We start from the raw sequence: 20,349 nt of genomic DNA, 5'->3' as shown, positions 1-20,349 counted from the left end.
GGGAAATCCTGTCCCCTTCAGAGCGGTCCTGCAGTCCCTCAGCCCCTCAGGTAAAAGTGGAGGGGGGGAGCCCTTCTGAAGTCACTGTGGGGGGGTCCCAGTCCCTCAGGTGACAGTGTGGGGGGGATGCCATCCCCTCCTGGGGGTCCCGCTCCCCCCGCGGTCCCCCAGCCCCTCATGACGGGAGTGGGGCGTGGCCTCTCCCCTCACGGCGGGGCTCTCGCGCCGCCCGCACGTGCGCTCCTCACGCTGCGCATGCGCGCGGCTCTCCCGCCCCACCCACCGGGCTCCCTAAGCCCGCCAAAGCAGCGCGCGCCCATTGGCTGCCCCTTTCCCGCCCGCCCCGCGTGACGGGCGTCGCCACGGCAACGGGCCAATGGGCAGCGCGCGAGTGACGAGCGGGTGGGCGGGGCTCCGGCGGCGGCGGCGGCAGCGCGCGCGCTTTTTCGGCCGCTGCTTCGGCCCTGGCGGGCGCCGGAGCCGCCGCCATGAGCGGGGCCGGGGCCGGGGCGGACCGGCCGTCCCCGGCCAAGCTCCGCCGCTTGGACGAGCCCACCGGGACGGGCCCTGCCGCCGCCGTTACCCGCGGAGAGACGGCCCGTTCCCCCACCCCCGCCGGAGGTCGTGGTGAGGGCCGCAGCGCGCGCGCGCGGGGCGACGGGTCCGGGCATGCGCGGGGCGGCGGCGGGGACGCGCGCGCGCCCCCTGGCGGCCGCCCGGAGATCGCGGCTTTGGCCCGGGACGGGCTCGATACCCCCAAGGACGGGCTGGAGACCCCCGGGGAGGGCACGGGGGGGCCGAAGACCACCAGAGAGGCCATGGGCAACCCGGAAACCACCGAGGAGGCCAAGGGCGGCCTGGAGACCACCATCGCCCACTGCTTGGAGCAAGAAAAAGGGGGCCTGGAGACCACCAGAGAGGTCACAGAGGGCCTGGTGACCACCAGTGGGCTCAAGGTGAGCCTGGAGACCACCGGAGAGACAGTAGAGAGCCTGGAGACCACCAACAGGCTCAAGGGGAGCCTACAGACCATCAGCAGGTGCAAAGGGAGCCTGGAGACCACCAGTAGCGACTGCTTGGAGCAGGTAAAAGGGGGTTCAGAGACCACCAGAGAGGTCACAGAGGGCCTGGAGACCACCAGTGAGGCCATGGGGGACCTGGAGATTGCTGTCCCACACTCCTTGGAGCAGAACAAGGGTGTCGTGGAGACTCCCATGGAATCCAAGCGAAGCCTGGAGACCACCAGAGAGGCCACGGGTGGTCTGGAGACCAGCAGGGAGGTCACAGGGAGCCTCGGGACCACCAACGGGCGCAAGGGGAGCCTGGAGACTGCCGTCACTCGCTGCTTGGAGCAAGGGAGAAGGAGCAAGGGGGGCCTAGAGATCACCACCAAGGTGCTGGGGAGCGTGGAGACTGATGCTTGCCCTGGTGGGGACCTCAAAAGCACCAGCAGGCGCAAGGCAAAGACGCCGGTGAGGCCCAAGGGGAGTGCAGAGACTGCCAGTACCCAGCGCTTGGAGTGGGAGAGAAGTGGGAAGGGGGGCCTGGAGACCACCAGGGAGGACACGGGCAGCCTGGAGACCACCCTCACTGGCCACGTGAAGCAGGACAGAGAGCAGAAGGGGGGCGTGGAGTCCGCCACGGAGCCCGAGGACAGCCTGGAGCCCACCCCCACGGCCTGTGTGGGGCAGAGCCGGGGTGGCCCCGGGCTCCCAGACCTCGTAGGGGTCCCAGAGCCCGCAGGGGTCCCAGTCCCCAAGGAGCACGTGGCCGAGGAGAGCGCGGTGATCTCCCTGGGCGAGGACGAGGACGAGGAAGAGGAGGAGGAGCAGGACGAAGGCCCGGCGCGGTACCTGGCGGCGCTGGAGGCCGTGCAGCTGGAGCTGGAGGCTGTGGAGGAGGAGGCGGCTCGGGCCTTCCGCCGCCTCCGCACCCGGTTCTGCCTCCGCCGCCGGCCCCACCTGCAGCGCCGCAACCGCCTGATCCAGCACATCCCCGGCTTCTGGGTCACCGCCGTATCCTTGGGGGGCTGCAGCCGTGGCGGGGGGCACAGGGGAACACCCAGATCCGTCTTTCCTTGACCCCCCCTCGTCCCCAGTTCCTGAACCACCCGCAGCTCTCGGCCATGATCAGCGACCGCGACGAGGACGCGCTGAGCTACATGACGAGTTTGCAGGTGCCTGGAGGGGGTCTGGGGGGGTGGGTTTGGGGCTGTGGGGCTCCCCCAAGGTAACACAGCTGGGCCCGCAGGTGGAGGAGTTTGGCCAGAGCCGCCCGGGGTGCCGCATCCGCTTCTTCTTCAGCGTCAACCCCTATTTCCAGAACGACGTCGTGGCCAAGGAGTTCGTGCGCGGCCCCTCCGGTGGGTGCTGGGGGCAGGGGGGGGCCACCCCCTCTTCCTGCAGCCCAAGGAGGTGTTTGGGGGGGTCCAGAGTGACCCCCTCGTGTGTTGTTCCTCCTCCCAGGTCACCTGGTGTCCCACTCGACCCCGATCCGGTGGTGGCAGGGGCAGGACCCCCGGTCCCGCCCCCACAAGGGCCCCCCGGCCCCCCGCAGCTTCTTCGCGTGGTTTGGGGACCACAGTTTCCCTGCGGGGGACCGTGTGGCCGAGGTGAGCCCAGTGCTCCCAGTAACCCCTCCCAGTGCTCCCAGTACCCCCCTGACCCTTCCATCTCTCCCCCCCAGATCATCAAGGAGGAGCTTTGGCCCAACCCGCTGCAGTTTTACCTGCTGGGGGAGGGTGCCGAGGGACCCCCCGACAGGTGAGCTGCACCCCAGGGGAGCTGGGGACACCCCGGGGTCTGGGGGGGAGGGACCAGGGAGGGAACCCCAAAGCTTTAACCCCTCTTTAACCCCCTCCCCAGTGAGAGTGGCGAGGACTGCGTGGTGATCCTGGATGACGACGAGGACGTGCAGGAGATCCCAGATGATGGGGATGGTGAGTGACACCCCTCCCCCCACCCTGGGGGGGACTCCAAAACTCCTCACCTGAGGAAATTGGGGGCTGAGACCCCCCCAGAGTCCTCTTGGAAGGGGAGTAGGGGCTGATTTTGTGCCCCCCATGCCCCCCCCTCCAGGCAGTGGCGTGGAAGAGGTCCCGACTGAGGAGCCCCCCAACCCCCCCGTGGGACAGAAAGACCCCAACAGGGGCAGAATCTAATTGGAGGGGGGGATTTGGGGGTGCTGCACATCTCCTCCCCCCCCCCGGCATTGCGGGTAACGAGGGGCTGGGGGCCCCCACCACAGCTCAGGGTGTTTGAAGGCCTTTCACCCCCCCTTCCCCCCAAACCTTTCATGACTCCCCTCCAGGGACCCCCAATCTCCCCCAGCTCCAGCACCTGGGGGGTTGGGGGTCCCCCTAAATCCCTCCCCCCCCACCCCCACCACACACAAGGGGAGAAACACAACCATTTCCTGACCATTTTTGTACATTTTGGGTTAAAAACTTGTAAAATTTTCTTTTTTATATCTAAAAATATATTATAATAAAGTTTTAACAGTTTCACAGAGACCTCCCTTGAACCCCAACCCCCCAGGGGATGAGCTCAGGGGGGAGGGCGGATTTCAGGGTGATTTTACTCCACTGGCTCATTCCCCTCCTCACCTGCCGCCGGTGTTGGGGTGAGGGGCTCCCCTGGCTCTGGGGGGGCCCCCGCGGGGTCCCGGGCTGGGGGGGGCTGGACACCGAGGGCCGGGAGGGCCCCCAGGAGCTGCTCCCGAGCATCGCCGGCGAATCGGTTCTGCAGGAACGCCGGCAGCCCCACCCCGAGGGGGACCCGCACCAGCCCCTGCACCTGGAGGGGACAGAGGGAGACCCCCAAAGTGTCGGGGACCCCCGCGAGTGCCCCCTCAGCCCCACAAAGAGGGGGAGGCACCCAGATCGAGCGCCCCCCCCCCCGAGTACTGTCTCCCCCTTACACCCCCCAGGTACCGGTACCGCCCTCCCCGTCGGGCACCGGCACCCCGGCGGAACCGGTCCCCTCCTCAGACACCCCCCGAACCCGCCCCCGGTACCCCCAAAACCCCTCCCAGTGCAAGACTCCGCCTTAGGCCCCCTCCCCCTCCCTCCTGCGGTGCCGGTCACCCCCTCTCCCCAGTACCGGTTCCCCCAATACCCGTGACCCCACTCCCGTTTCGGTGCTCCACGACCCCCCCTCAATTTGATCCCGGTATCTCCCAGACCCCACGGTGCAAGGCTCGCCCTCAACCAACCCCACCGGTCCTAGAGGGGTACCCCCAGCATTGCCGCCCGGTCCCCGTGCCCCCATTTCCCCCGGTCCCGGTGCCCCACCCCCCATTTCCCCCCGGTCCCGGTGTCCCGTCGTCCCCCCCTCCCATTTCCCCCCCGGTCCCGATGGCGCCCCCCCCCCAATATCTCCCGGTCCCGCTGCCCCACTCCCCATTTCCCCCCGCTCCCGGTGCCCCCATCCCCCCGCTCCCGGTGCTCCACCCCCCATTTCCCCCCGTTCCCGGTGTCCCCCCCCCCCCGTTTCCCCCGGTCCCGGTGCCCCCCCCACCTCCAGCCCGTGCTCGGGCGCTCTGGCCCCGCCCCTCTCGAGCGCCTCCAGCTCGTCCAATCGCAGCCGCCGCACGTACAGGTGCGTCACGAGCCCTCCGTCACTTCCGGCCCCGCCCCGCGGCCACGCGCGCGCCCCGCGGTGGTGCCGCGGCCGCAGCCGCAGCGCGGCCGCCGCCGGGCCCAGCTCCTCCCGCAGCTCCCGCTCCAGCGCCGCCTCAAGCGGCTCCCCGGGCTCCGCCAGCCCCCCCGGGAACCCGAACCGCCCGTCAAACCGCAGCTGCATCTGCGGGGCCGCGGAAGTTTTCAGCGGCGGGGAAAACCCCCCCGGGCCTGCTCCGCTCCGCTCCGCCGCCCCCGTACGCACCAGCACGGCATGTCCCGGCGGCGGTGCCCCGGCGGGCAGCGGCGCGTGCAGCAGCACATGGCAGGCGTGGCGCCAGCCCGTTCCCGGCTCCGGTACCGCTGCCCCAGCCCCGCTCCGGTCCCGGCCCAGGCCCAGCGCCTCTGCCCGGCTCAGCAGCGGCGCCTGCTCCTCCCCGCCCTCCCGCATGGCGGCGCCGCAGCTGCGCGTCTCCGCCAATCAGCGGGCGCATCTTGGGCGGGGGGGTGTGGCCCCCACCAATCAGCAGCTGAGGGATCAGCGGAGGCCACGCCCCCACGTGACACACTCGGCACCACCCAGCGGCAACCAGGGGGCGCGGCCGGGGGCGTGGCCAACCGAAGCACCGCCCCTTCCCGGCACCGCGCGACTGGGGAGGGGGCGAGACCCCCCCCCCACCCCCCAAAAAGCCACGAGCACCCCCAGAGCAGGTCACACACAGAGGCACAGCACGGGCTGGAGACGGAGGGGCTTTACTGCCCCCCACAAGCAGCACAGGGGGCTCCCAGTGGTCTGGGGAGCCCGGGGGGGTCCCGGGGATTTGGGGGGGTGGGGACTCGCGGGGGTCCCTATGAGGCGGAGTCGGAGGCCTCGGAGCTGTCCTTGACGTCGGTGCTCTCGGTGGTCTCGCTGACCTCGCTGACGTCTTTGCTGTCACCCCCCCCATCCTCGTGGTGGTGGGGCCCCGTGGGGGGGTGCGAGGGGGGCCCCCCCGAGCCGCAGACCCCATCCCCACTGCGGGGGGGCTCGGCGGGGGCCGGGGGGCGGCCCCGCTCCTTCTGCTCCACCTGCTTCCGCAGCTGGGCGGGGGGAGGAGAAGGGGCAGGCGCTGACCAGGGCAAAGAGCCTTGGAGGGGCCCTCGGGCAGGGAGGGGAGGAAGTCCCCCAGGAGGGTTTGGGGGTCCCGGGGGGGGGGGCTCTACCTCGTCGGCCATTTGGGTGAGGTCCCGTTTCATGGCGTAGGCGTCCTCCCCGTCTGCATAGTACTTGGGCTCCACCTCGCTGATCCTGGGGGGCGATTTGGGGGGTGTTTGGGTGGGGAGGGCACAGCCTGCCCCTGCTTTTGTCCCCTTAATGCTCCCAAAGCTGCTCTAAGCCCCCAACCCCCCCCCCCCGAGCCCCCACATTTCCTCCTGCAGCTCCCCCAGACCCCCTGTACCCCCCCAGACTCACTGGAAGTTGAGGGTGTTGGAGTAGAGGTGCAGAGCTGCCCGGTTGCTGCCAAGGACAAACGGCGTGGGGGGGTTATTTTGGGGGCGTTCCTGGGGGTTTGGGGTCCCCCCGAGGGGGTTTTGGGGGGGGGGTCTCACCTCTTGCGGACGTGCAGGGACACGTATTTGGCGTTGAAGTTCTCGATCATGGCCCGCGACGCCTGGTCCATCAGCTTCTGCGCCAGCCCCAGGCGCCGGTGCGAGCGTTTCACGGCCTGGGGGGGCCCCAAAATGGGCTGGGACACCCCAAAAACCCCCAGGGGACCCCAAAACGCCCCAGGGGATCCCAGAAATAGTTGGGGGCACCCCAAAACCCCCAGGGCATCCCTGAACGCACCCAGGGGCCGTTGGGAATATTTCAGCATGGGGGGGACCCAAAATTGGCTGGGGACCCCAAAATCCCTGTGGCATCCCAGAAGCCAGCTGGGGCACCCCAAAACTCCCCGAGGGGTCCCAAAACGGGCTGGGGCACTGCCAAAAACCCCGGGGCACCCCCAAACCAACCCGGGTGCCGCTGGAAGTGTTTCACCACCTGCAGCACCCCAAAAACACTTCGGGCATCTCAAACCCACCCAAGACACCCCAAAAAACCCAGAAGCACCCCAAAAATTACCCCACACCCCCGGAGTACCCCCAGATCACCCCCCACTGCTCCCCAAAAAGCCCCCAAAGCCTCAGAACCCCTTCATGAGCCCCCCAAAGCCCTTAAAGAGCCACCAAAGACCCTCTGAGGGCACCTCAAAACCCCTCAAGCGACCTTGAAGTGCTCAAACCCTGCCCAAGAGTCCCCCCAAAGACCCTCAAGGAACCCCCAAGTGCTCGGGCTCCCACCAAGAGCGCCCTAAAGCCCTCAGGAAACCCTCCCAAACTCCCAGGTAACCCCAAAGACCCTCAAGGAGCCCCTCCTAAACCCTCTGACCCATTCCAAGAGCACCCTAAAGCCCCCCCAAAACCCCCCCAAAAGCCCCACTGCCCTACCAGGGACGTGATGTGTCCGTGGGGGACGTCATCGGGATCTTCCTCCCTGCACCAGCACAGGACACGGGGGTGAGGGGGGGGCGGGAGCCCCAAATCCCACCGGCAACAACCCCCGCGACCCCCCCAAACCCCAGGAGAAGGGGGGGAAGGGCCCCCCCACCCCACACTCACATCTTGGCCAGGACATATCCCACGATCTTCCCGTTCTCGTCCTCGGCGATGTAGGAGAGCTGAGGCGGGGGGAAGGGGGTGAGGGGGGGGCCAGGGGTCCCTGGGGAGCAATTCTAGGTGTCCCTGGGGGAGGGGATCCGGGCGGTCCCGAGGGGGGAAATTCCAAGGGTCTCTGGGTGGGGGAGAAAAGATCTGACGGGTGCCGGGGGAGGGGGGGGATCCGGGGGGTCTCGAGGGGAGGAATTTCGGGGTCCCAGGGGAAGATCCAGGTGTTTGAGGCGGGGGTAGCTCCGGGGGGGTCACAGCGCCTCTGGGGAGGGGGATTCCAAGTGCTCCAGTGAGGGGAAGCCGGGGGCCCGTGGCAGGGGATGACCCGGGGGATCCAGAAGGGATCCCGGCTGGAAATTCAGGGTCCCCGGGGGTGCCCAGGAGGGGTCCCCGCGTTTCAAGGGTCCCCGGGGGCAGGGGGGGGTCAGATGTAAGAGGGGTTCCGGGGGGAGGGGGGGCCCAGGTGATGCAGGGGCGGATCCAGGGCCACACCTGTGGCCACGAGAGGCCGTGGTAGAAGTAATATTTCATCTGGTAGTTCTCGGGCAGGCAGAGCAGGTTGCAGTGCTGCATGTTCATCAGGTCCTCGGGCTGCCGGGGGCCAGGGCGGAACCGGGGCGCGGAGGGGTCAGCCCGGAACGGGCCGCGGTGCTCCCCCACACCGGGGCGGCCCTCAGAGCCCCCTCCAGGCCACAGGACCCACCTCCGAGCCCCCCAAGAGTAACGAGATCCGGGACTGCCCCTCCGAGCCCCGTCAAGGGCCCGGTGGCCTCCTGAGACACCCGACGGGGCCCCGGTACCCCCTTCCCACAGCCCAGTATCCCGCTCAGAACCCTGTAAGGCGCCGCTTCCCCCTGCTTGAGGCCCCGTAAAGCACCCGCCGGAGCCCGGGCCCTACCTCAGACCCCTCATGAGACTCCGGTTCCCCCTCCCAGGGCCCGGCGCCCCCCTCAGATCCATGCCCGGTCCCTGGCTCCCCCTCGCCGAGCCCCGGCTGAGCCCCCCTGCTCGCCCGGGCCGCCCACCCGCGCGTTCCGGATGTTCATGGCTGCGGCCGCCCGGTCCCGCTCGCGTTTCCCGATCCCGTCCCAGCTCCCGGTCCCGGTCCCGGTCCCCTCACGAGCCGCTTCCGGCGGAAGTTCCTCTCCGGCCAATCAGCGCCGGGCCCGCCCACTTACTCGCCCCGCTCCCCTCGCGTCCTACTGACAGGCGCCTCAGCCAATCAGTGAGCGGAACGGTGTACCGAGCCCCGCCCCCACCCCCCCTTTGCCCTCAGCCAATCAGAGGCGAGTTCCGCACCCGCCGGGCGGGGGGGGGGGGGACTCTGCCCGCTCCCGCCCCCCTCGCTGCCCAATCACGTCTGGCGGCGCTGGAGATTGACAACGGCAAGAGCCAATGGGGAGAGAGGGGAGGCGGGGCAGAGCAGAGCTCAAAGGCCGCGTGGGCGAACACGCTTTATTGCGATGGGGGAGGGGCTGGGGGGGGAGGGGCTCAGGGAGGTCCCCACGCTCGGGGGGGCTCGGCATGGGCCCCCCACACCTGAGCAGGGCCCCCATCGCGGGGTTTCCCAACTTCCTGGGTGGCCTCATGGCCACATTCCTGGGGTTTGTCCCCAAAATCCCAGGGTGTCCCCACCACTCATGTGTTGTCCCCACTCGGGGTGGGGGTTGTGTCCACTCGGGGGGGGGGGGGGTTATGTCCACTCAGAACAGAGTGTCCCCACTCATATGGTGCCCCCAGTCCTCGTCCCCGCAGCGTCCCCATCCTGGAGTGTCCCCGGAGAGCATCCAGCCACAGAATCCTTCCCTGCTCTCTGTCCCCAGCGTGACCGCTCCCCGCCCCAAAATTCGGTGGGGGAGGGGGGGGAGGGATCCCCCAGACTCAGGGCTGCATGCGCAGGGCCCCGTCCAGCCTCACCACCTCCCCGTTGATCATGGGGTTCTCGGCCAGGGCCTGCACGAGGTGGGCGTACTCAGCAGGGTCCCCCAGCCGGGACGGGAACGGCACTTGCTGTCCCAGAAAGTTCCGGACCTTCTCGGGCAAACCGGCCAGGAGCGGGGTGGAGAACAGCCCTGGGGAACCCCAAAAACAGGGGGTGAGCCGAGGCACTCCGCCTCCTCATCCCCCCAGCCAGGTGCCCCTGTGGCCCTACCTGGGGCGATGGTGACCACGCGGATGCCCAGCGGTGCCAGGTCCCGGGCGATGGGCAGGGTCATGCCCACGATGCCGCCCTTGGAGGCCGAGTAGGCTGCTTGGCCCACCTGTGGGGAGGACATGTGGCCACTGCAGGGTTCCCTGACCCCTCCAGTGGCTCTCAGGGTCCCCGGCGGTCCCTCACCTGCCCCTCAAAGGCGGCCACGCTGGCGGTGTTGACCAGGAGCCCACGGTGGCCGTCGGCGTCGGGCTTGTTCTGGCTCATCAGCTGCGCGCTGAGGCGGATCACGTTGAAGGTCCCCACCAGGTTCACCTGGGGAGTGAGACGGATTTGGGGGGGGGTCTTGTGGGCACCACCAAACCCTGCTGATACCCCCACAACGCCCTGTGCTGTGCTGGGAACACCTGTGACCCACAAAGTCCTCACATCCACAGCCATCCCAATGACCACCTCCCCATTCACACCACTGACCACAGACCCCCTCACTGACCACAGACCCCCCCACTGACCACAGACCTCCCTCATTCACCCCACTGACCACAGACCCCCCCCACTGACCACAGACCCCCCCCACTGACCACAGACCCCCCCTCATTCCCCCCACTGACCACAGACCCCCCCACTGACCACAGACACCCCTCATTCACCCCACTGTCCAATGACCCCCTCCATTCCACTGTCCAGGGACCCCCAAGCCCCCCACTCACGTTGATGACCCTCTGGAAATCCTCCAGATCGTGCACTTTGTCCTTCTTGCTGTTGTAGGTTTTGACGGCGATGCCGATGCCGGCGCAGTTCACGGCCAGGTCCAGGCGCCCAAACTGCTTCTGGGCCACGGCCAGCGCCGCCCCCACCTCCTTGGGAGAGGTCACCTGGGGGCCATCGAGGTGGGGTCACCACTGGGCTCATGTCGGGACATCACTGGTGGGGTTAAGGTGGGGTGGGGTGGCAGCACTGGGGTCAGTGCGGGACACTGGGGGGTCACGGTGGATGTGACTCATGGGGTCACGGTGGTCCCACACTGAGGGGGAGTGAGCAGGGTGGTCAAGGCAGCCCCAAACCTCCTCAGCTGAGGTCAGCTGGGGTAAGGGGCCTGTGTTGAGGGGGGATGTCAAGGTGACCCCAACTCCTCAGTCAAGGTCACCTACAGGGGTCAAGCTGGCCCCAAGTCGAGGGGGGAGGGTGTCACCAGAGGGGTCAAGGTGGTCCCCACCTCCTTGGGCAAGGCCACCTGTGGGGTCAAGGTGGCCCCTCATCAAGGTGTGATGTCACCTGAGGGGTCAAGGGTCACCAGTGGGGTCATGGTGGCCCCACACTCAGGGGTAATGTCACCAGCGGGGTCAAGGTGGCCCCGTGTTGAGGTGGGACAGCACCGGTGTGGTCACCGGGCATGGTGGAGAAGCCCCCGCAGCCCCCCCGGTGCTCACGTCGGCGGGGGCGAAGGCGCAGTGCTCGCCCAGCTCCTGGGCCAGCTGGCCCCCGGCGGACGTGGGCAGGTCCAGCAGCACCACCCGCGCCCCGTGCTGCACCAGCCGCTCCACCGTGGCCCGGCCCAGCCCGGAGCCGCCGCCGGTCACCAGCGCCACCAGGCCCTGGGGGAGGGGGAGAGAGGGGGGTCAGCGGGGAGGGGGGACCCCCGCACACACCCCGGGGGTCCTCGGGGTCCGGGGGGGGGTCCCGGTACCTTCACGCTGCGAATCGCCGCCATCGCCGCCGTCCGGCCAATGCCCGCGGGGGGCGGCACCGGGGAGGGGCGGGGAGGGACCGGGGAGGGACCGGGGAGGGGCGGGGAGGGACCGGGGAGGGACGGGGGAGGAACCGGAGAAAGACCGCGGGGGGGCCGGGGAGGACACCGGGGGAGGGACAAAGGAGGGACCGAGGGAGGGACGGGGGAGGACCGGGGGAACACCGGGGGAGGACCGGGGGAACACCGGGGGAGGGACCGGGGGGACACCGGGGAGGGACCGGGGGTTGGGCCGAAGGAGGGTTCGGGGTGGGACCGGGGGAGAACCTGGGGAGACACCGTGGGATGGACCGAGAGGCGGCCGGGGGCGGGACCGGGAGGGGCGGGGGACACGAGTGGGGAATCCCGGGGGGAGGGGATCGGGACAAGGGGCGGTCCCCAGCTCGAGGGAGGGGGGCCAGGGAGCTTCCTCGGCGCGGGGAGTGTCCGAGGCATTGAGGGTCCCCCAGACCGGCGGGGGTCAGCGGTGTCCGGAGGGGTCCCATGTGCCCCCCTTGGGGGGTCCCGGTCCCCTTTTCCTCCTCATCCGCGGGACTGACGACCCCAAGAGGCGAAAACGGGGACCCCCAAAGGGATAGGATTGAGACATTCACGGGGAGGGGGACCAGGACCCCAAAAAAGCAGGATGGGGACCCCTGAGGGGACAAGATCCCGTCCCCAGGGAGGTGGGATTGGGACCCGCGGGGGGACAGTGCCAGCACCCCCAAGGGGGACACGATCGCCCGGAGGGGGGGGGGGGTCACGACTCCAAGAGAACGGGATTGAGACCCCCACGGGCAACCGCACCAGGACCCCCAGGGGGACACGGCTGAGCCCCCAAGGTGACGGGGTCAAGCACCCCTGGGGGGCCCCGCTGGCCCCCCCTCATCCCCTCGTCCCTCCCAGCCCGGCCAGCAGCCAGGGTATAACGTTACCTCCGACCTTCCCGGGGGGCACCGCCAGCACCCGCCGGGCCCCCCCACCGCCCCAAAAATGGAGGAGAAATCACCCAAAATCCCAGGTACAAGGGACAGGGAGTGAATTCGGAGGGGCTGGCACACCGAGAGTGACAGCGGGGACACTGACCGCGGGCGGGGGCAGAGGCAGGGACATGGCGGCGGCATCGGAGCGGCTGACAAGGACCCCCCCGCCCCGGAAAAAAACGTGGGTGCCCCTTTGCACCCCTCGAGAGAGACGGGGATGTGAGTGGGGGGACGGAATTTGGGGGGGGGAGGGAGTAACACACATGTGCCCTGAGGAGGGAAAATCCCCCCCAAAACACCCACAGGGCTACGCTGGGGGGGACCGTCCCCCTAAGGACAGGTTGTTGTACCCCAGCTTGGGGTGCAGGAGGGATTTGGGTGTGCAAAGGGAATCGGGGAGGCCTGGGGGGGGGGGGGAACAGTGCTGTGACCCCCCCCTCAAATGCCCCCCCCGCCAGCCTCCGTGCCCCAGTTCACCAACTGCCCCACCATGGTGATCCTGGTGGGGTTGCCCGCCCGCGGCAAGACCTACATCTCCCGAAAACTCACCCGCTACCTCAACTGGATCGGCACCCCGACACGGGGTGAGTGATTTTGGGGTGGGGAGGGGCGACTGAAAGGTTTGGGGATGCCCCCCAAACCAGCCCCCGGTCCCTCTGCAGTGTTCAACGTGGGTGAGTACCGGCGGGAAGCCGTGCCCAGCTACAAGAACTACGAGTTCTTCCGTCACGATAACCCCGAGGGGATGGAGATCCGCAGGTTAGAGGGGGGAGGGTTGGGGGGAGGGGTAGTTTTGGGGTGTATTTGGGGGGGCAGAGCTGACAGAGCTGCCCCCCCAACCCCCAAATTCCCAGGCACTGCGCGCTGGCCGCCCTGAAGGACGTCCGCACCTACCTGAGCTCTGAGGAGGGGCAGGTGGCGGTAAGAGACCCCCCCCCAACCCCAAATTAACCCCCCCATGGGCAAACGACTTCCCCGCAAATATTTGGGGTGGGGGGTGTTCCAATTTCTCCCCCCCCAGGTGTTCGATGCCACCAACACGACGCGGGAACGCCGGGATGTGATCCTGCAGTTCGCCAAGGAAAACGGGTACAAGGTACAATTTGGGGGGGCGTGGGGGGGTCATGAGGTATTTTGGGGGGGGGGTTTAGGCTTGAGGGGGTGGAAGTGCTGATTGGCGGGGGGTCTAGGGCACATCGGGGGGGGGTTTGCACTGTTTTAGGGGTGTCCAAAGAATGGGGGGGGGTGGTGACACTGATTTGGGGGTGTCCTCGGTATGGGGGGGAGTGACACTGGTTTGGGGGTGTCCTCGGTATAGGGGGGAGTGACACTGGTTTAGGGGCGCCCACAGCATGGGTGGGGTGGTGACGCTGATTTGGGGGTGTTACAACGTGTAACGGGGGGGGGGGGTGGCATCGATTTGGGGGCATCCACAAGAAGGGGGTGTGGCACTGACTGGGGGGACTATGGCATTTGGGGCGGTTGCAGTGATTTGGGGGGGGTGACGCTGTTTTGGGGTGCTCACAGCATGGTGGGGGCAGTGACAACGACTTTGGGGGATGTTGGCACTGTTATGGGGGGGGTCCACAATATGGGGGGGGGGGAGTGGGCAGTGACACGATTTGGAGGTGTCACAGCATGGGGGTGTGGCACTGGTTTGGGGGGACTACAGCACATGGTGGGGACAGTGGCACCATTTGTGGGGTGTCACAGCATGGAAAGGGACACTGGTTTGGGGTGTCACAGCATGGAGGGGTGGCACTGATGTGGGGGTGTCAGCACTGGGGGGGTGGCAACGATTTGGGGTGTCACAGCATTGGGAGGAAGTGGTGGCACTGATTTGGGGTGTCACAGCATTGGGGGGGTGGTGGCACTGATTTGGGGTGTCATGGCATTGGGGGGGTGGTGGCACTGATTTGGGGTGTCACAGCATGGGGGGCGTGGCACCGTTTTGGGGGTGTCACAGCATTGGGGGGGTGGCACCGTTTTGGGGGTGTCACAGCATTGGGGGGGTGGTGGCACTGATTTGGGGTGTCACAGCATGGGGAGGGGGTGGTGGCACCGTTTTGGGGGTGTCACAGCATGGGGGAGCCACCGGTGCCCCCCCTTTCCCCCTCCTCCCAGGTTCTGTTCATCGAGTCCATCTGCAACGACCCTGCCATCATCGAGGAGAACATCAAGGTGAGACCCTGGGGAGGGGGGGTGTGACAACAGGGACCTGGAGCTGACAACTGCACCTGGGGGGGGGCTGTGGAAAGCTGCGTGTACCCCCCAAAAAGCCGTGCCCCCCCCCCCAACTCCCCAGCAAGTGAAGCTGAGCAGCCCCGACTACAAGGGCCGCGCACAGGAGGAGGCAGTGGCCGACTTCCAGAAGCGCATCGAGTGCTACAAGGCCACCTACGAGCCCCTGGACGACGAGCTGGACAGGTGACCCCCCACCACACATCCCTCCCCCCGCCTCGCCAGCCTTGGGGACCCCCCTGCCCTGACCGGGGTCCCCCCGCCCCCCCAGCGGGCTGTCCTACATCAAGATCTTCGACGTGGGCATGCGGTACCTGGCGAACCGGGTGCAGGGCCACGTGCAGAGCCGCACCGTCTACTACCTGATGAACATCCACGTCACGCCCCGCGCCATCTACCTGAGCCGCCACGGCGAGAGCCAGCTCAACCTGCGGGGACGCATCGGGGGCGACTCGGGGCTGTCCCCCTGCGGGGACCAGGTGGGGCTGGGGGGGTCAGAGCCAGCCCAACCTGCCGGGACACACCTGGGGGGACTCGGGGCTGTCCCCCTGCGGGGACCGGGCGGGGCTGGGGGGGTCAGAGCCAGCTCAACCTGCCGGGACACACCTGGGGGGACTCGGGGCTGTCCCCTTGCGGGGACCGGGCGGGGCTGGGGGGGTCAGAGCCAGCTCAACCTGCCGGGACACACCTGGGGGGACTCGGGGCTGTCCCCCTGCGGGGACCGGGCGGGGCTGGGGGGGTCAGAGCCAGTTCAACCTGCCGGGACACACCTGGGGGGACTCGGGGCTGTCCCCCTGCGGGGACCGGGCGGGGCTGGGGGGGTCAGAGCCAGCTCAACCTGCCGGGACACACCTGGGGGGACTCGGGGCTGTCCTCCCGCGGGCACCAGGTGGGGCTGGGGGGGTTCAGAACCAGCTCAATCTGTGGGGACACACCTGGGGGGAATCGGGGCTGTCCTCCCGCGGGCACCAGGTGGGGCTGGGGGGAACAGGCGGGGTGTGGGGTGGGGCTAAAGGAGGCCACACCCAGCAGAGTCACCCCAGGTGCCCATGGGGGTGGAGCTAATTGTCCAGGCCACACCCACAAAGGGGCACGGCGTTATCTGGCCACACCCCACCTGGACCACATGTGGTGTGGTGATAAGGGGTGGGGCCAGGGAAACAGGCCACGCCCACCGGGCACACCCACAGACCACACCCTGTGCAGGAGGCGGGGCTCAGGCAGAAAGCCACACCCATAAAGGGGTGGGGCTCCCAGAAAGACCACCCCCAAAGGGACAGGGCTTAGGCCACACCCCGATGCTCCCCATCCCCTACCATGGGCTGAGGGCCAGGGAAAACCACACCCAGTGGCCACACCCATAGCAGCCCCACCCTTCCCAGTACGCCCAGGCGCTGGCCCAGTTCATCCGCAGCCAGAACATCCGGGAGCTGAAGGTGTGGACCAGCCACATGAAGCGCACCATCGAGACGGCAGAGGCACTGGGCGTGCCCTACGAGCAGTGGAAGGCCCTAAACGAGATCGACGCCGTGAGCCACGCCCCATTCTCGGGGAGGGGGGGACCCCCCAAACGCCCCCGCATGCCCCCAACGCCCCTGTCCCACAGGGGATCTGTGAGGAGATGAGCTACGAGGAGATCCAGGAGCACTACCCCAAGGAGCTCGCGCTGCGGGACCAGGACAAGTACCGCTACCGCTACCCCAAGGGCGAGGTACCCCAAAACCCCCTGTGGGACAGCTGGGGGGGCAGGGGCTCGGGGACACCCCCTAACCCCCCTCCCCAGTCCTATGAGGACCTGGTGCACCGGCTGGAGCCCGTCATCATGGAGCTGGAGCGGCAGGAGAACGTGCTGGTCATCTGCCACCAGGCCGTCATGCGCTGCCTGCTGGCCTATTTCCTGGACAAGAGCGCGGGTGAGGCGCTGGGGACAGGCTGGGGACAACTGGGGACACCCCAGAACTGCTGTGCCCCCTCAATCTCTTAACCCCCCCAGATGAGCTGCCCTACCTCAAGTGCCCCCTGCACACGGTGCTAAAGCTGACCCCCGTGGCCTACGGTGAGTGGGGTAGTGAACCCCAAAGAGGGGGGACCCTTCCCAAAATGGGAACAATATCCCCTAAAATGGGAACAATATTCCCCCACAAAGAGGGGGGGACCCTCCCCAGAATGGGAACAATACCCCCCCAAAATGGGAACAGTATCTCCCCACAAAGAGGGGGGGACCCTTCCCAAAATGGGAACAATATCCCCCCAAAATGGGAACAGTATCTCCCCACAAAGGGGGGGGGACCTCCCCAAAATGGGAACAATACCCCCCAAACTGGGAACAGTATCCCCCCCAAAATGGGAACAATATTCCCCCACAAAGGGGGGGGGGGGGGGGAACGCTCCCCAAAATGGGAACAATATCCCCCCCAAAATGGGAACAATATTCCCCCACAAAGAGGGGGGGACCCTCCCCAAAATGGGAACAATACCCCCCAAAATGGGAACAATATTCCCCCACAAAGAGGGGGGGACCTCCCCAAAATGGGAACAATATCCCCCCTAAAATGGGAACAATATTCCCCCACAAAGAGGGGGGGACCCTCCCCAAAATGGGAACAATATCCCCCAAAATGGGAACAATATCCCCCCCAAAATGGGAACAATATTCCCCCACAAAGAGGGGGGGACCCTCCCCAAAATGGGAACAATATCCCCCCAAAATGGGAACAGTATCTCCCCACAAAGAGGGGGGGACCTCCCCAAAATGGGAACAATACCCCCCAAACTGGGAACAATATCCCCCCTAAAATGGGAACAATATTCCCCCACAAAGAGGGGGGGACCCTCCCCAAAATGGGAACAATATCCCCTAAAATGGGAACAATATTCCCCCCCAAAGAGGGGGGGAGGGTCCCCAAAATGGGAACAATATCTCACGGTGCCCCAGCATAAAAACGGGGACAATCCCCCCAAGAGGGGACCATACCCCCAGTATCCCACCTGAAAATGGGGACAAATTCCCCAAAAAGGGGACTACTCCCCCTGTGTTCCATCCCAAAACGGGGACAATCCCTCCTCTGCAAAATGTCACTGTTCCATTGGTGTCCCAGCCAAAAATGAACACAATTTCCCCCAAAAGAAACCCATACCCCCAGTGTCCCTCCCCCAGATGGGGACAATTCCCCCCAAAGCCCCCCCAGCTGCAGCCAGGTCCCTTCTTCCCCTGGAACCAGGGTGTGAGGTCGACTCCATCTTCCTCAACATCGAGGCAGTGAACACCCACCGGGAACGACCCCAGGTGAGGATCCCCACCCCCAAAAGAAGGTGCAGATCCCATTAACCCCCCTGGAAATTGGAGTTAGATTTTGGGGAGATTCCCCCAAAACCCCACACCTTCTCTCTGCAGAACGTCGACATCAACCGCACCGCAGCCGATGCCCTGAACACTGTCCCCGAGCACTTCTGAGGGGTCCCTTGGGGACAGGGGGGCTCCCCCCAAATTAAACCCTGTACAACCAAGCACTGAGCCTGGAGATCAGGGGGCTGCACACCAACGGGGTGCCTTTATTTTGGGGAGTCAGGAGGTGGCCTGGGCCTCGCTGTACTGGCTTGCCCAGAACGTGGGGTCCTTTCCCTGTATCTGGGTTGGAGAAAAAGGGAGAAGAGGGGGGGTCAAATTGAGCCCTGGAATCCCCCAAAACCCACAGATGACCCCAAAACGGCCTCACCTTTGCCACAAAGTTCAGCACATCCTTCTTGGAGGTCTCCTTCTCCGCCCGTGGCCCCCACTGGAACTTGAATTCGCGTGGGTCTGTCAGTGGGATGGAGATCATCTCCAGGTACCTGCAGAGGGGTGGGTGGTGACCCCTCCTCTCCCAGCAGGTTTTGGGGTCCCCAGGGGGGTGTCCAGCGCTCCCTGGCCCCGTGAGGGACCTCTCGAGCCGCGGGGCGTGGGGGCTGCGGGCTTTGCTCTGCGGTGTGGTATAAACAGCCCGGCCAAGGCTGGTGCCGAGGCTGCTCTGGGCACACCGGGAGGGATGGGGGACCCCACCCCAAACCCCCCCGGATCCCCCCAACTCACTTCTGGTGCACGAACTCATCCGTCACCAGCTTCCGGACGTCCCCGAACACCCTGTGTTGCTTCCTGAGGATGGGGGTTGGTGAGGGCTGGCAATGACCAGCCCCGTCCCCCCCATTCCATGTCCCCCCATATCCTACCCTGGGTACACACGGAGTAGGTTCAGGAATTCCCATAAAGCACCTGGAAAAGGGGGTGTCAGTGGGGAGTTGCAAAGGGAAAATGGGGTATGGGGGGGTCTTGGGGAGGACTCACTGTCTTTGACTGAGTTGCCCTTCATGAAGATGAAGCTGAGGATGACTAAGAGGAGCCCCATCTTCTCTTTCTCCTTGTCCCTGTGGCAGATGCTGGTGTGTCAGCCGCGTGGGCGAGGGGGGGGACACGCTGACGGGGTTCCCTCCGTCCCCAAATCACCCAGGGGTCCCCCAGCAGCAGCCCCTCACCTGCACGGGTACTTGCCCTCAGCACGGGGCAGGTTATTGATGAGGATGTAGGTGGGGCATTTGGTGTCGATCTCTACCAGCTGCAGCCCGAACACCTGTGGGAGGACAAGGGTTAATCCACGGGGAGGGTCTCCCCCCAAAACCCTCCCCCCCTTCCCCTGCTGTGCTCCCCCCACCTCCTGCAGGGTCCTGCCCGCCTTGTTGACGATTTCTGAGTAGAAATCCTTGTATTCCTTGCATGACCGGTATTTCCCGAATACACTCTTCAGCATGTCTACAGGAAACAGGCAGGGAATCACTGAGGGAGCGTGGAGCTCTGAGCTCCCCACGGCCAGTAAGGCTTTAGGGGTCCAAACGCCGTGGAAGGGGGCTCCCCTAAACATACCTGCCTTCTTGATAGGCATCTTCTTCTGATCCTTCACAAGGAGGAACTGAACCAGCTCACTCACCTGTGGGGGAACGAGCAGGGAAGGCCAAGAGAGGGCTGATAACAGAAAAATGCAGACACAGAAGTCCAGGAGCGGGAAGAGAGGGGATCACCGCAACCCACCTTCTGGTTCACCTGGTCCTGGGAGTACCGCTCCACCTGGCTCGGGCTGAAATCTTCCTCCCCATCGGTCATCTAAGTGGAAAGGACAGGGGAAGCGGGAGAAATTGATGCTGGGAAAGGAACCAAAACCGAGGAGGAGAGAATGGGAGGGGCCACGGGGGAAGGGCAGAGTAAATGAAGGGAGAACAGGGGGTGGGGGGGGCAGCCCCTCACCTGAGAAGAGCCGAGCCCTTTGCTGCGCTTCCGCTGGGACATTTCTCACAGCAGCTCTGAGGGGAAAACAAGCACCGGCCGGGATAAAACCGCGACGAGAACACCCCAAACGCCGTCCCCCGCGCCCCACCCTCAACAGGGCCGCAGAAACTCCTCCAAGGCCCGGCCAACGACCCGGCCCACACACGAACCGTCACCGGCCGCGCTCCGCCCGCGACTGCGCCAGCCGGCACCGCCCACCCCCGCCGCCACATCAGCCCCGCCCCATCCCGCTTCCCATTGGTCCAGCTCCGCGTTCGCCCCGCCTACCGTTCCACCCCCGCGCCACGATTGGCCGAGCCCCCGAGTTCGCCCCGCCCCCCGGCGCTCGCGAGGCGAGTCTCGCGCTCCACCCTCCCCCTCCCGCTTCCTCCCCTCGGGTGCCGAAAAAGGCGGGAAAAGAACCGCACGCGCGCCCCTCTGCCCCCCCCCCCCCCCCCCCCCCCCCCCCCCCACGGCGGCGAAATGGCGCCAAGCACTGCATTCCAGCCCTGGAAAAAAACGCAAAACACCCCAGAACGACCCGCAATGGCCCATTTCAGCCCTCCCTTCGCCTTAATAGCTGTTATTTGAAGCACCTGTGCTGCCCCCACCACCTCTAACGCGCTGCCAGGGCCCTTCCCGCAGGTG

The 20,349-nt window shown here is 66.6% G+C and overlaps 5 protein-coding genes across 11 annotated transcripts; 2 read left to right on the top strand and 3 right to left on the bottom strand.

Annotated features, from left to right (window-relative positions):
- The first annotated feature begins 451 nt into the window (after positions 1 to 451).
- LOC116437243 lies at positions 452 to 3,277 on the top strand. Its single transcript, XM_032094853.1, has 7 exons — positions 452 to 2,015; positions 2,099 to 2,176; positions 2,251 to 2,362; positions 2,466 to 2,611; positions 2,686 to 2,762; positions 2,865 to 2,938; positions 3,078 to 3,277. The coding sequence occupies exons 1-7, from the start codon at positions 489 to 491 to the stop codon at positions 3,158 to 3,160; spliced, it is 2,097 nt and encodes a 698-aa protein (XP_031950744.1). The 5' UTR covers positions 452 to 488; the 3' UTR covers positions 3,161 to 3,277.
- A 133-nt stretch (positions 3,278 to 3,410) lies between these two features.
- On the bottom strand, positions 3,411 to 5,128 carry LOC116437283 (U8 snoRNA-decapping enzyme-like). 2 transcript variants are annotated; one of them, XM_032094939.1, is made up of 3 exons: positions 4,884 to 5,128; positions 4,597 to 4,802; positions 3,411 to 3,794 (listed from the first exon to the last, which is right to left on the bottom strand). In XM_032094939.1, the coding sequence occupies exons 1-3, from the start codon at positions 5,067 to 5,069 to the stop codon at positions 3,503 to 3,505; spliced, it is 684 nt and encodes a 227-aa protein (XP_031950830.1). In that variant the 5' UTR covers positions 5,070 to 5,128; the 3' UTR covers positions 3,411 to 3,502. The 2 variants fall into 2 exon arrangements, with proteins under 2 accessions (XP_031950830.1, XP_031950829.1); XM_032094938.1 differs by having other exon boundaries at positions 4,518 to 4,802; positions 4,884 to 5,111.
- A 224-nt stretch (positions 5,129 to 5,352) lies between these two features.
- Positions 5,353 to 8,489, bottom strand: NAA10 (N-alpha-acetyltransferase 10, NatA catalytic subunit). Its single transcript, XM_032094937.1, has 8 exons — positions 8,332 to 8,489; positions 7,799 to 7,897; positions 7,259 to 7,317; positions 7,088 to 7,133; positions 6,209 to 6,324; positions 6,072 to 6,116; positions 5,822 to 5,906; positions 5,353 to 5,698 (listed from the first exon to the last, which is right to left on the bottom strand). The coding sequence occupies exons 1-8, from the start codon at positions 8,350 to 8,352 to the stop codon at positions 5,468 to 5,470; spliced, it is 702 nt and encodes a 233-aa protein (XP_031950828.1). The 5' UTR covers positions 8,353 to 8,489; the 3' UTR covers positions 5,353 to 5,467.
- Positions 8,490 to 8,735: 246 nt separating this feature from the next.
- HSD17B10 (hydroxysteroid 17-beta dehydrogenase 10) lies at positions 8,736 to 19,896 on the bottom strand. 4 transcript variants are annotated; one of them, XM_032094900.1, is made up of 15 exons: positions 19,872 to 19,896; positions 19,681 to 19,736; positions 19,468 to 19,539; positions 19,303 to 19,366; positions 19,094 to 19,191; positions 18,918 to 19,012; positions 18,730 to 18,809; positions 18,615 to 18,657; positions 18,478 to 18,540; positions 18,125 to 18,239; positions 10,889 to 11,053; positions 10,169 to 10,333; positions 9,645 to 9,773; positions 9,459 to 9,567; positions 8,736 to 9,378 (listed from the first exon to the last, which is right to left on the bottom strand). In XM_032094900.1, exons 2-15 carry the CDS (start codon positions 19,720 to 19,722, stop codon positions 9,188 to 9,190), a joined length of 1,431 nt encoding a protein of 476 aa, XP_031950791.1. In that variant the 5' UTR covers positions 19,723 to 19,736; positions 19,872 to 19,896; the 3' UTR covers positions 8,736 to 9,187. The 4 variants fall into 4 exon arrangements, with proteins under 4 accessions (XP_031950791.1, XP_031950792.1, XP_031950794.1 ...); XM_032094901.1 differs by lacking the exons at positions 18,478 to 18,540; positions 19,872 to 19,896 and having other exon boundaries at positions 19,681 to 19,865; XM_032094903.1 differs by lacking the exons at positions 18,730 to 18,809; positions 18,918 to 19,012; positions 19,094 to 19,191; ... (2 more) ...; positions 19,681 to 19,736; positions 19,872 to 19,896 and having other exon boundaries at positions 18,125 to 18,207.
- Positions 11,631 to 17,915, top strand: LOC116437248 (6-phosphofructo-2-kinase/fructose-2,6-bisphosphatase). Of its 3 annotated transcripts, none has more exons than XM_032094874.1 (14): positions 11,631 to 12,205; positions 12,626 to 12,751; positions 12,830 to 12,926; positions 13,022 to 13,088; positions 13,189 to 13,263; positions 14,292 to 14,348; positions 14,473 to 14,594; positions 14,680 to 14,887; positions 15,791 to 15,937; positions 16,015 to 16,119; positions 16,192 to 16,321; positions 16,402 to 16,464; positions 17,630 to 17,694; positions 17,803 to 17,915. In XM_032094874.1, exons 1-14 carry the CDS (start codon positions 12,178 to 12,180, stop codon positions 17,860 to 17,862), a joined length of 1,350 nt encoding a protein of 449 aa, XP_031950765.1. In that variant the 5' UTR covers positions 11,631 to 12,177; the 3' UTR covers positions 17,863 to 17,915. The 3 variants fall into 3 exon arrangements, with proteins under 3 accessions (XP_031950765.1, XP_031950766.1, XP_031950764.1); XM_032094875.1 differs by having other exon boundaries at positions 11,631 to 12,348; XM_032094873.1 differs by having other exon boundaries at positions 11,631 to 12,386.
- Positions 19,897 to 20,349: the final 453 nt, after the last annotated feature.

This window comes from Corvus moneduloides, chromosome 34 (assembly GCF_009650955.1).
Source record: "Corvus moneduloides isolate bCorMon1 chromosome 34, bCorMon1.pri, whole genome shotgun sequence".
NCBI lineage: Eukaryota > Metazoa > Chordata > Aves > Passeriformes > Corvidae > Corvus > Corvus moneduloides.
The sequence above is the reverse complement of the archived record's forward strand: the minus strand, read 5'-3'. Positions and strand labels throughout refer to the sequence as shown.

Coding starts and splice junctions, on each gene's coding strand:
- LOC116437243 (XM_032094853.1), top strand. CDS start 489: ATGAGCGGGGCCGGGGCCGGGGCGGACCGGCCGTCCCCGGCCAAGCTC. Junction 2,177..2,250: donor GCTACATGACGAGTTTGCAG/GTGCCTGGAGGG, acceptor CTGGGCCCGCAG/GTGGAGGAGTTTGGCCAGAG. Junction 2,763..2,864: donor GCCGAGGGACCCCCCGACAG/GTGAGCTGCACC, acceptor CCCCCTCCCCAG/TGAGAGTGGCGAGGACTGCG.
- LOC116437283 (XM_032094938.1), bottom strand. CDS start 5,069: ATGCGGGAGGGCGGGGAGGAGCAGGCGCCGCTGCTGAGCCGGGCAGAG. Junction 4,803..4,883: donor CGCCGGGACATGCCGTGCTG/GTGCGTACGGGG, acceptor GCGGCCCCGCAG/ATGCAGCTGCGGTTTGACGG. Junction 3,795..4,517: donor CGCCCGAGCACGGGCTGGAG/GTGGGGGGGGCA, acceptor TGTCCCCTCCAG/GTGCAGGGGCTGGTGCGGGT.
- NAA10 (XM_032094937.1), bottom strand. CDS start 8,352: ATGAACATCCGGAACGCGCGG. Junction 7,134..7,258: donor GGATATGTCCTGGCCAAGAT/GTGAGTGTGGGG, acceptor GTGCTGGTGCAG/GGAGGAAGATCCCGATGACG. Junction 5,699..5,821: donor TCACCCAAATGGCCGACGAG/GTAGAGCCCCCC, acceptor CCCCCCGCCCAG/CTGCGGAAGCAGGTGGAGCA.
- LOC116437248 (XM_032094873.1), top strand. CDS start 11,831: ATGGGGACCCCTGAGGGGACAAGATCCCGTCCCCAGGGAGGTGGGATT. Junction 12,387..12,625: donor CCCTCGAGAGAGACGGGGAT/GTGAGTGGGGGG, acceptor CCCCCCCGCCAG/CCTCCGTGCCCCAGTTCACC. Junction 16,120..16,191: donor ACCGCTACCCCAAGGGCGAG/GTACCCCAAAAC, acceptor CCCCCTCCCCAG/TCCTATGAGGACCTGGTGCA.
- HSD17B10 (XM_032094900.1), bottom strand. CDS start 19,722: ATGTCCCAGCGGAAGCGCAGCAAAGGGCTCGGCTCTTCTCAG. Junction 19,192..19,302: donor GATGCCTATCAAGAAGGCAG/GTATGTTTAGGG, acceptor TGTTTCCTGTAG/ACATGCTGAAGAGTGTATTC. Junction 9,379..9,458: donor CGTGGTCACCATCGCCCCAG/GTAGGGCCACAG, acceptor GGGGTTCCCCAG/GGCTGTTCTCCACCCCGCTC.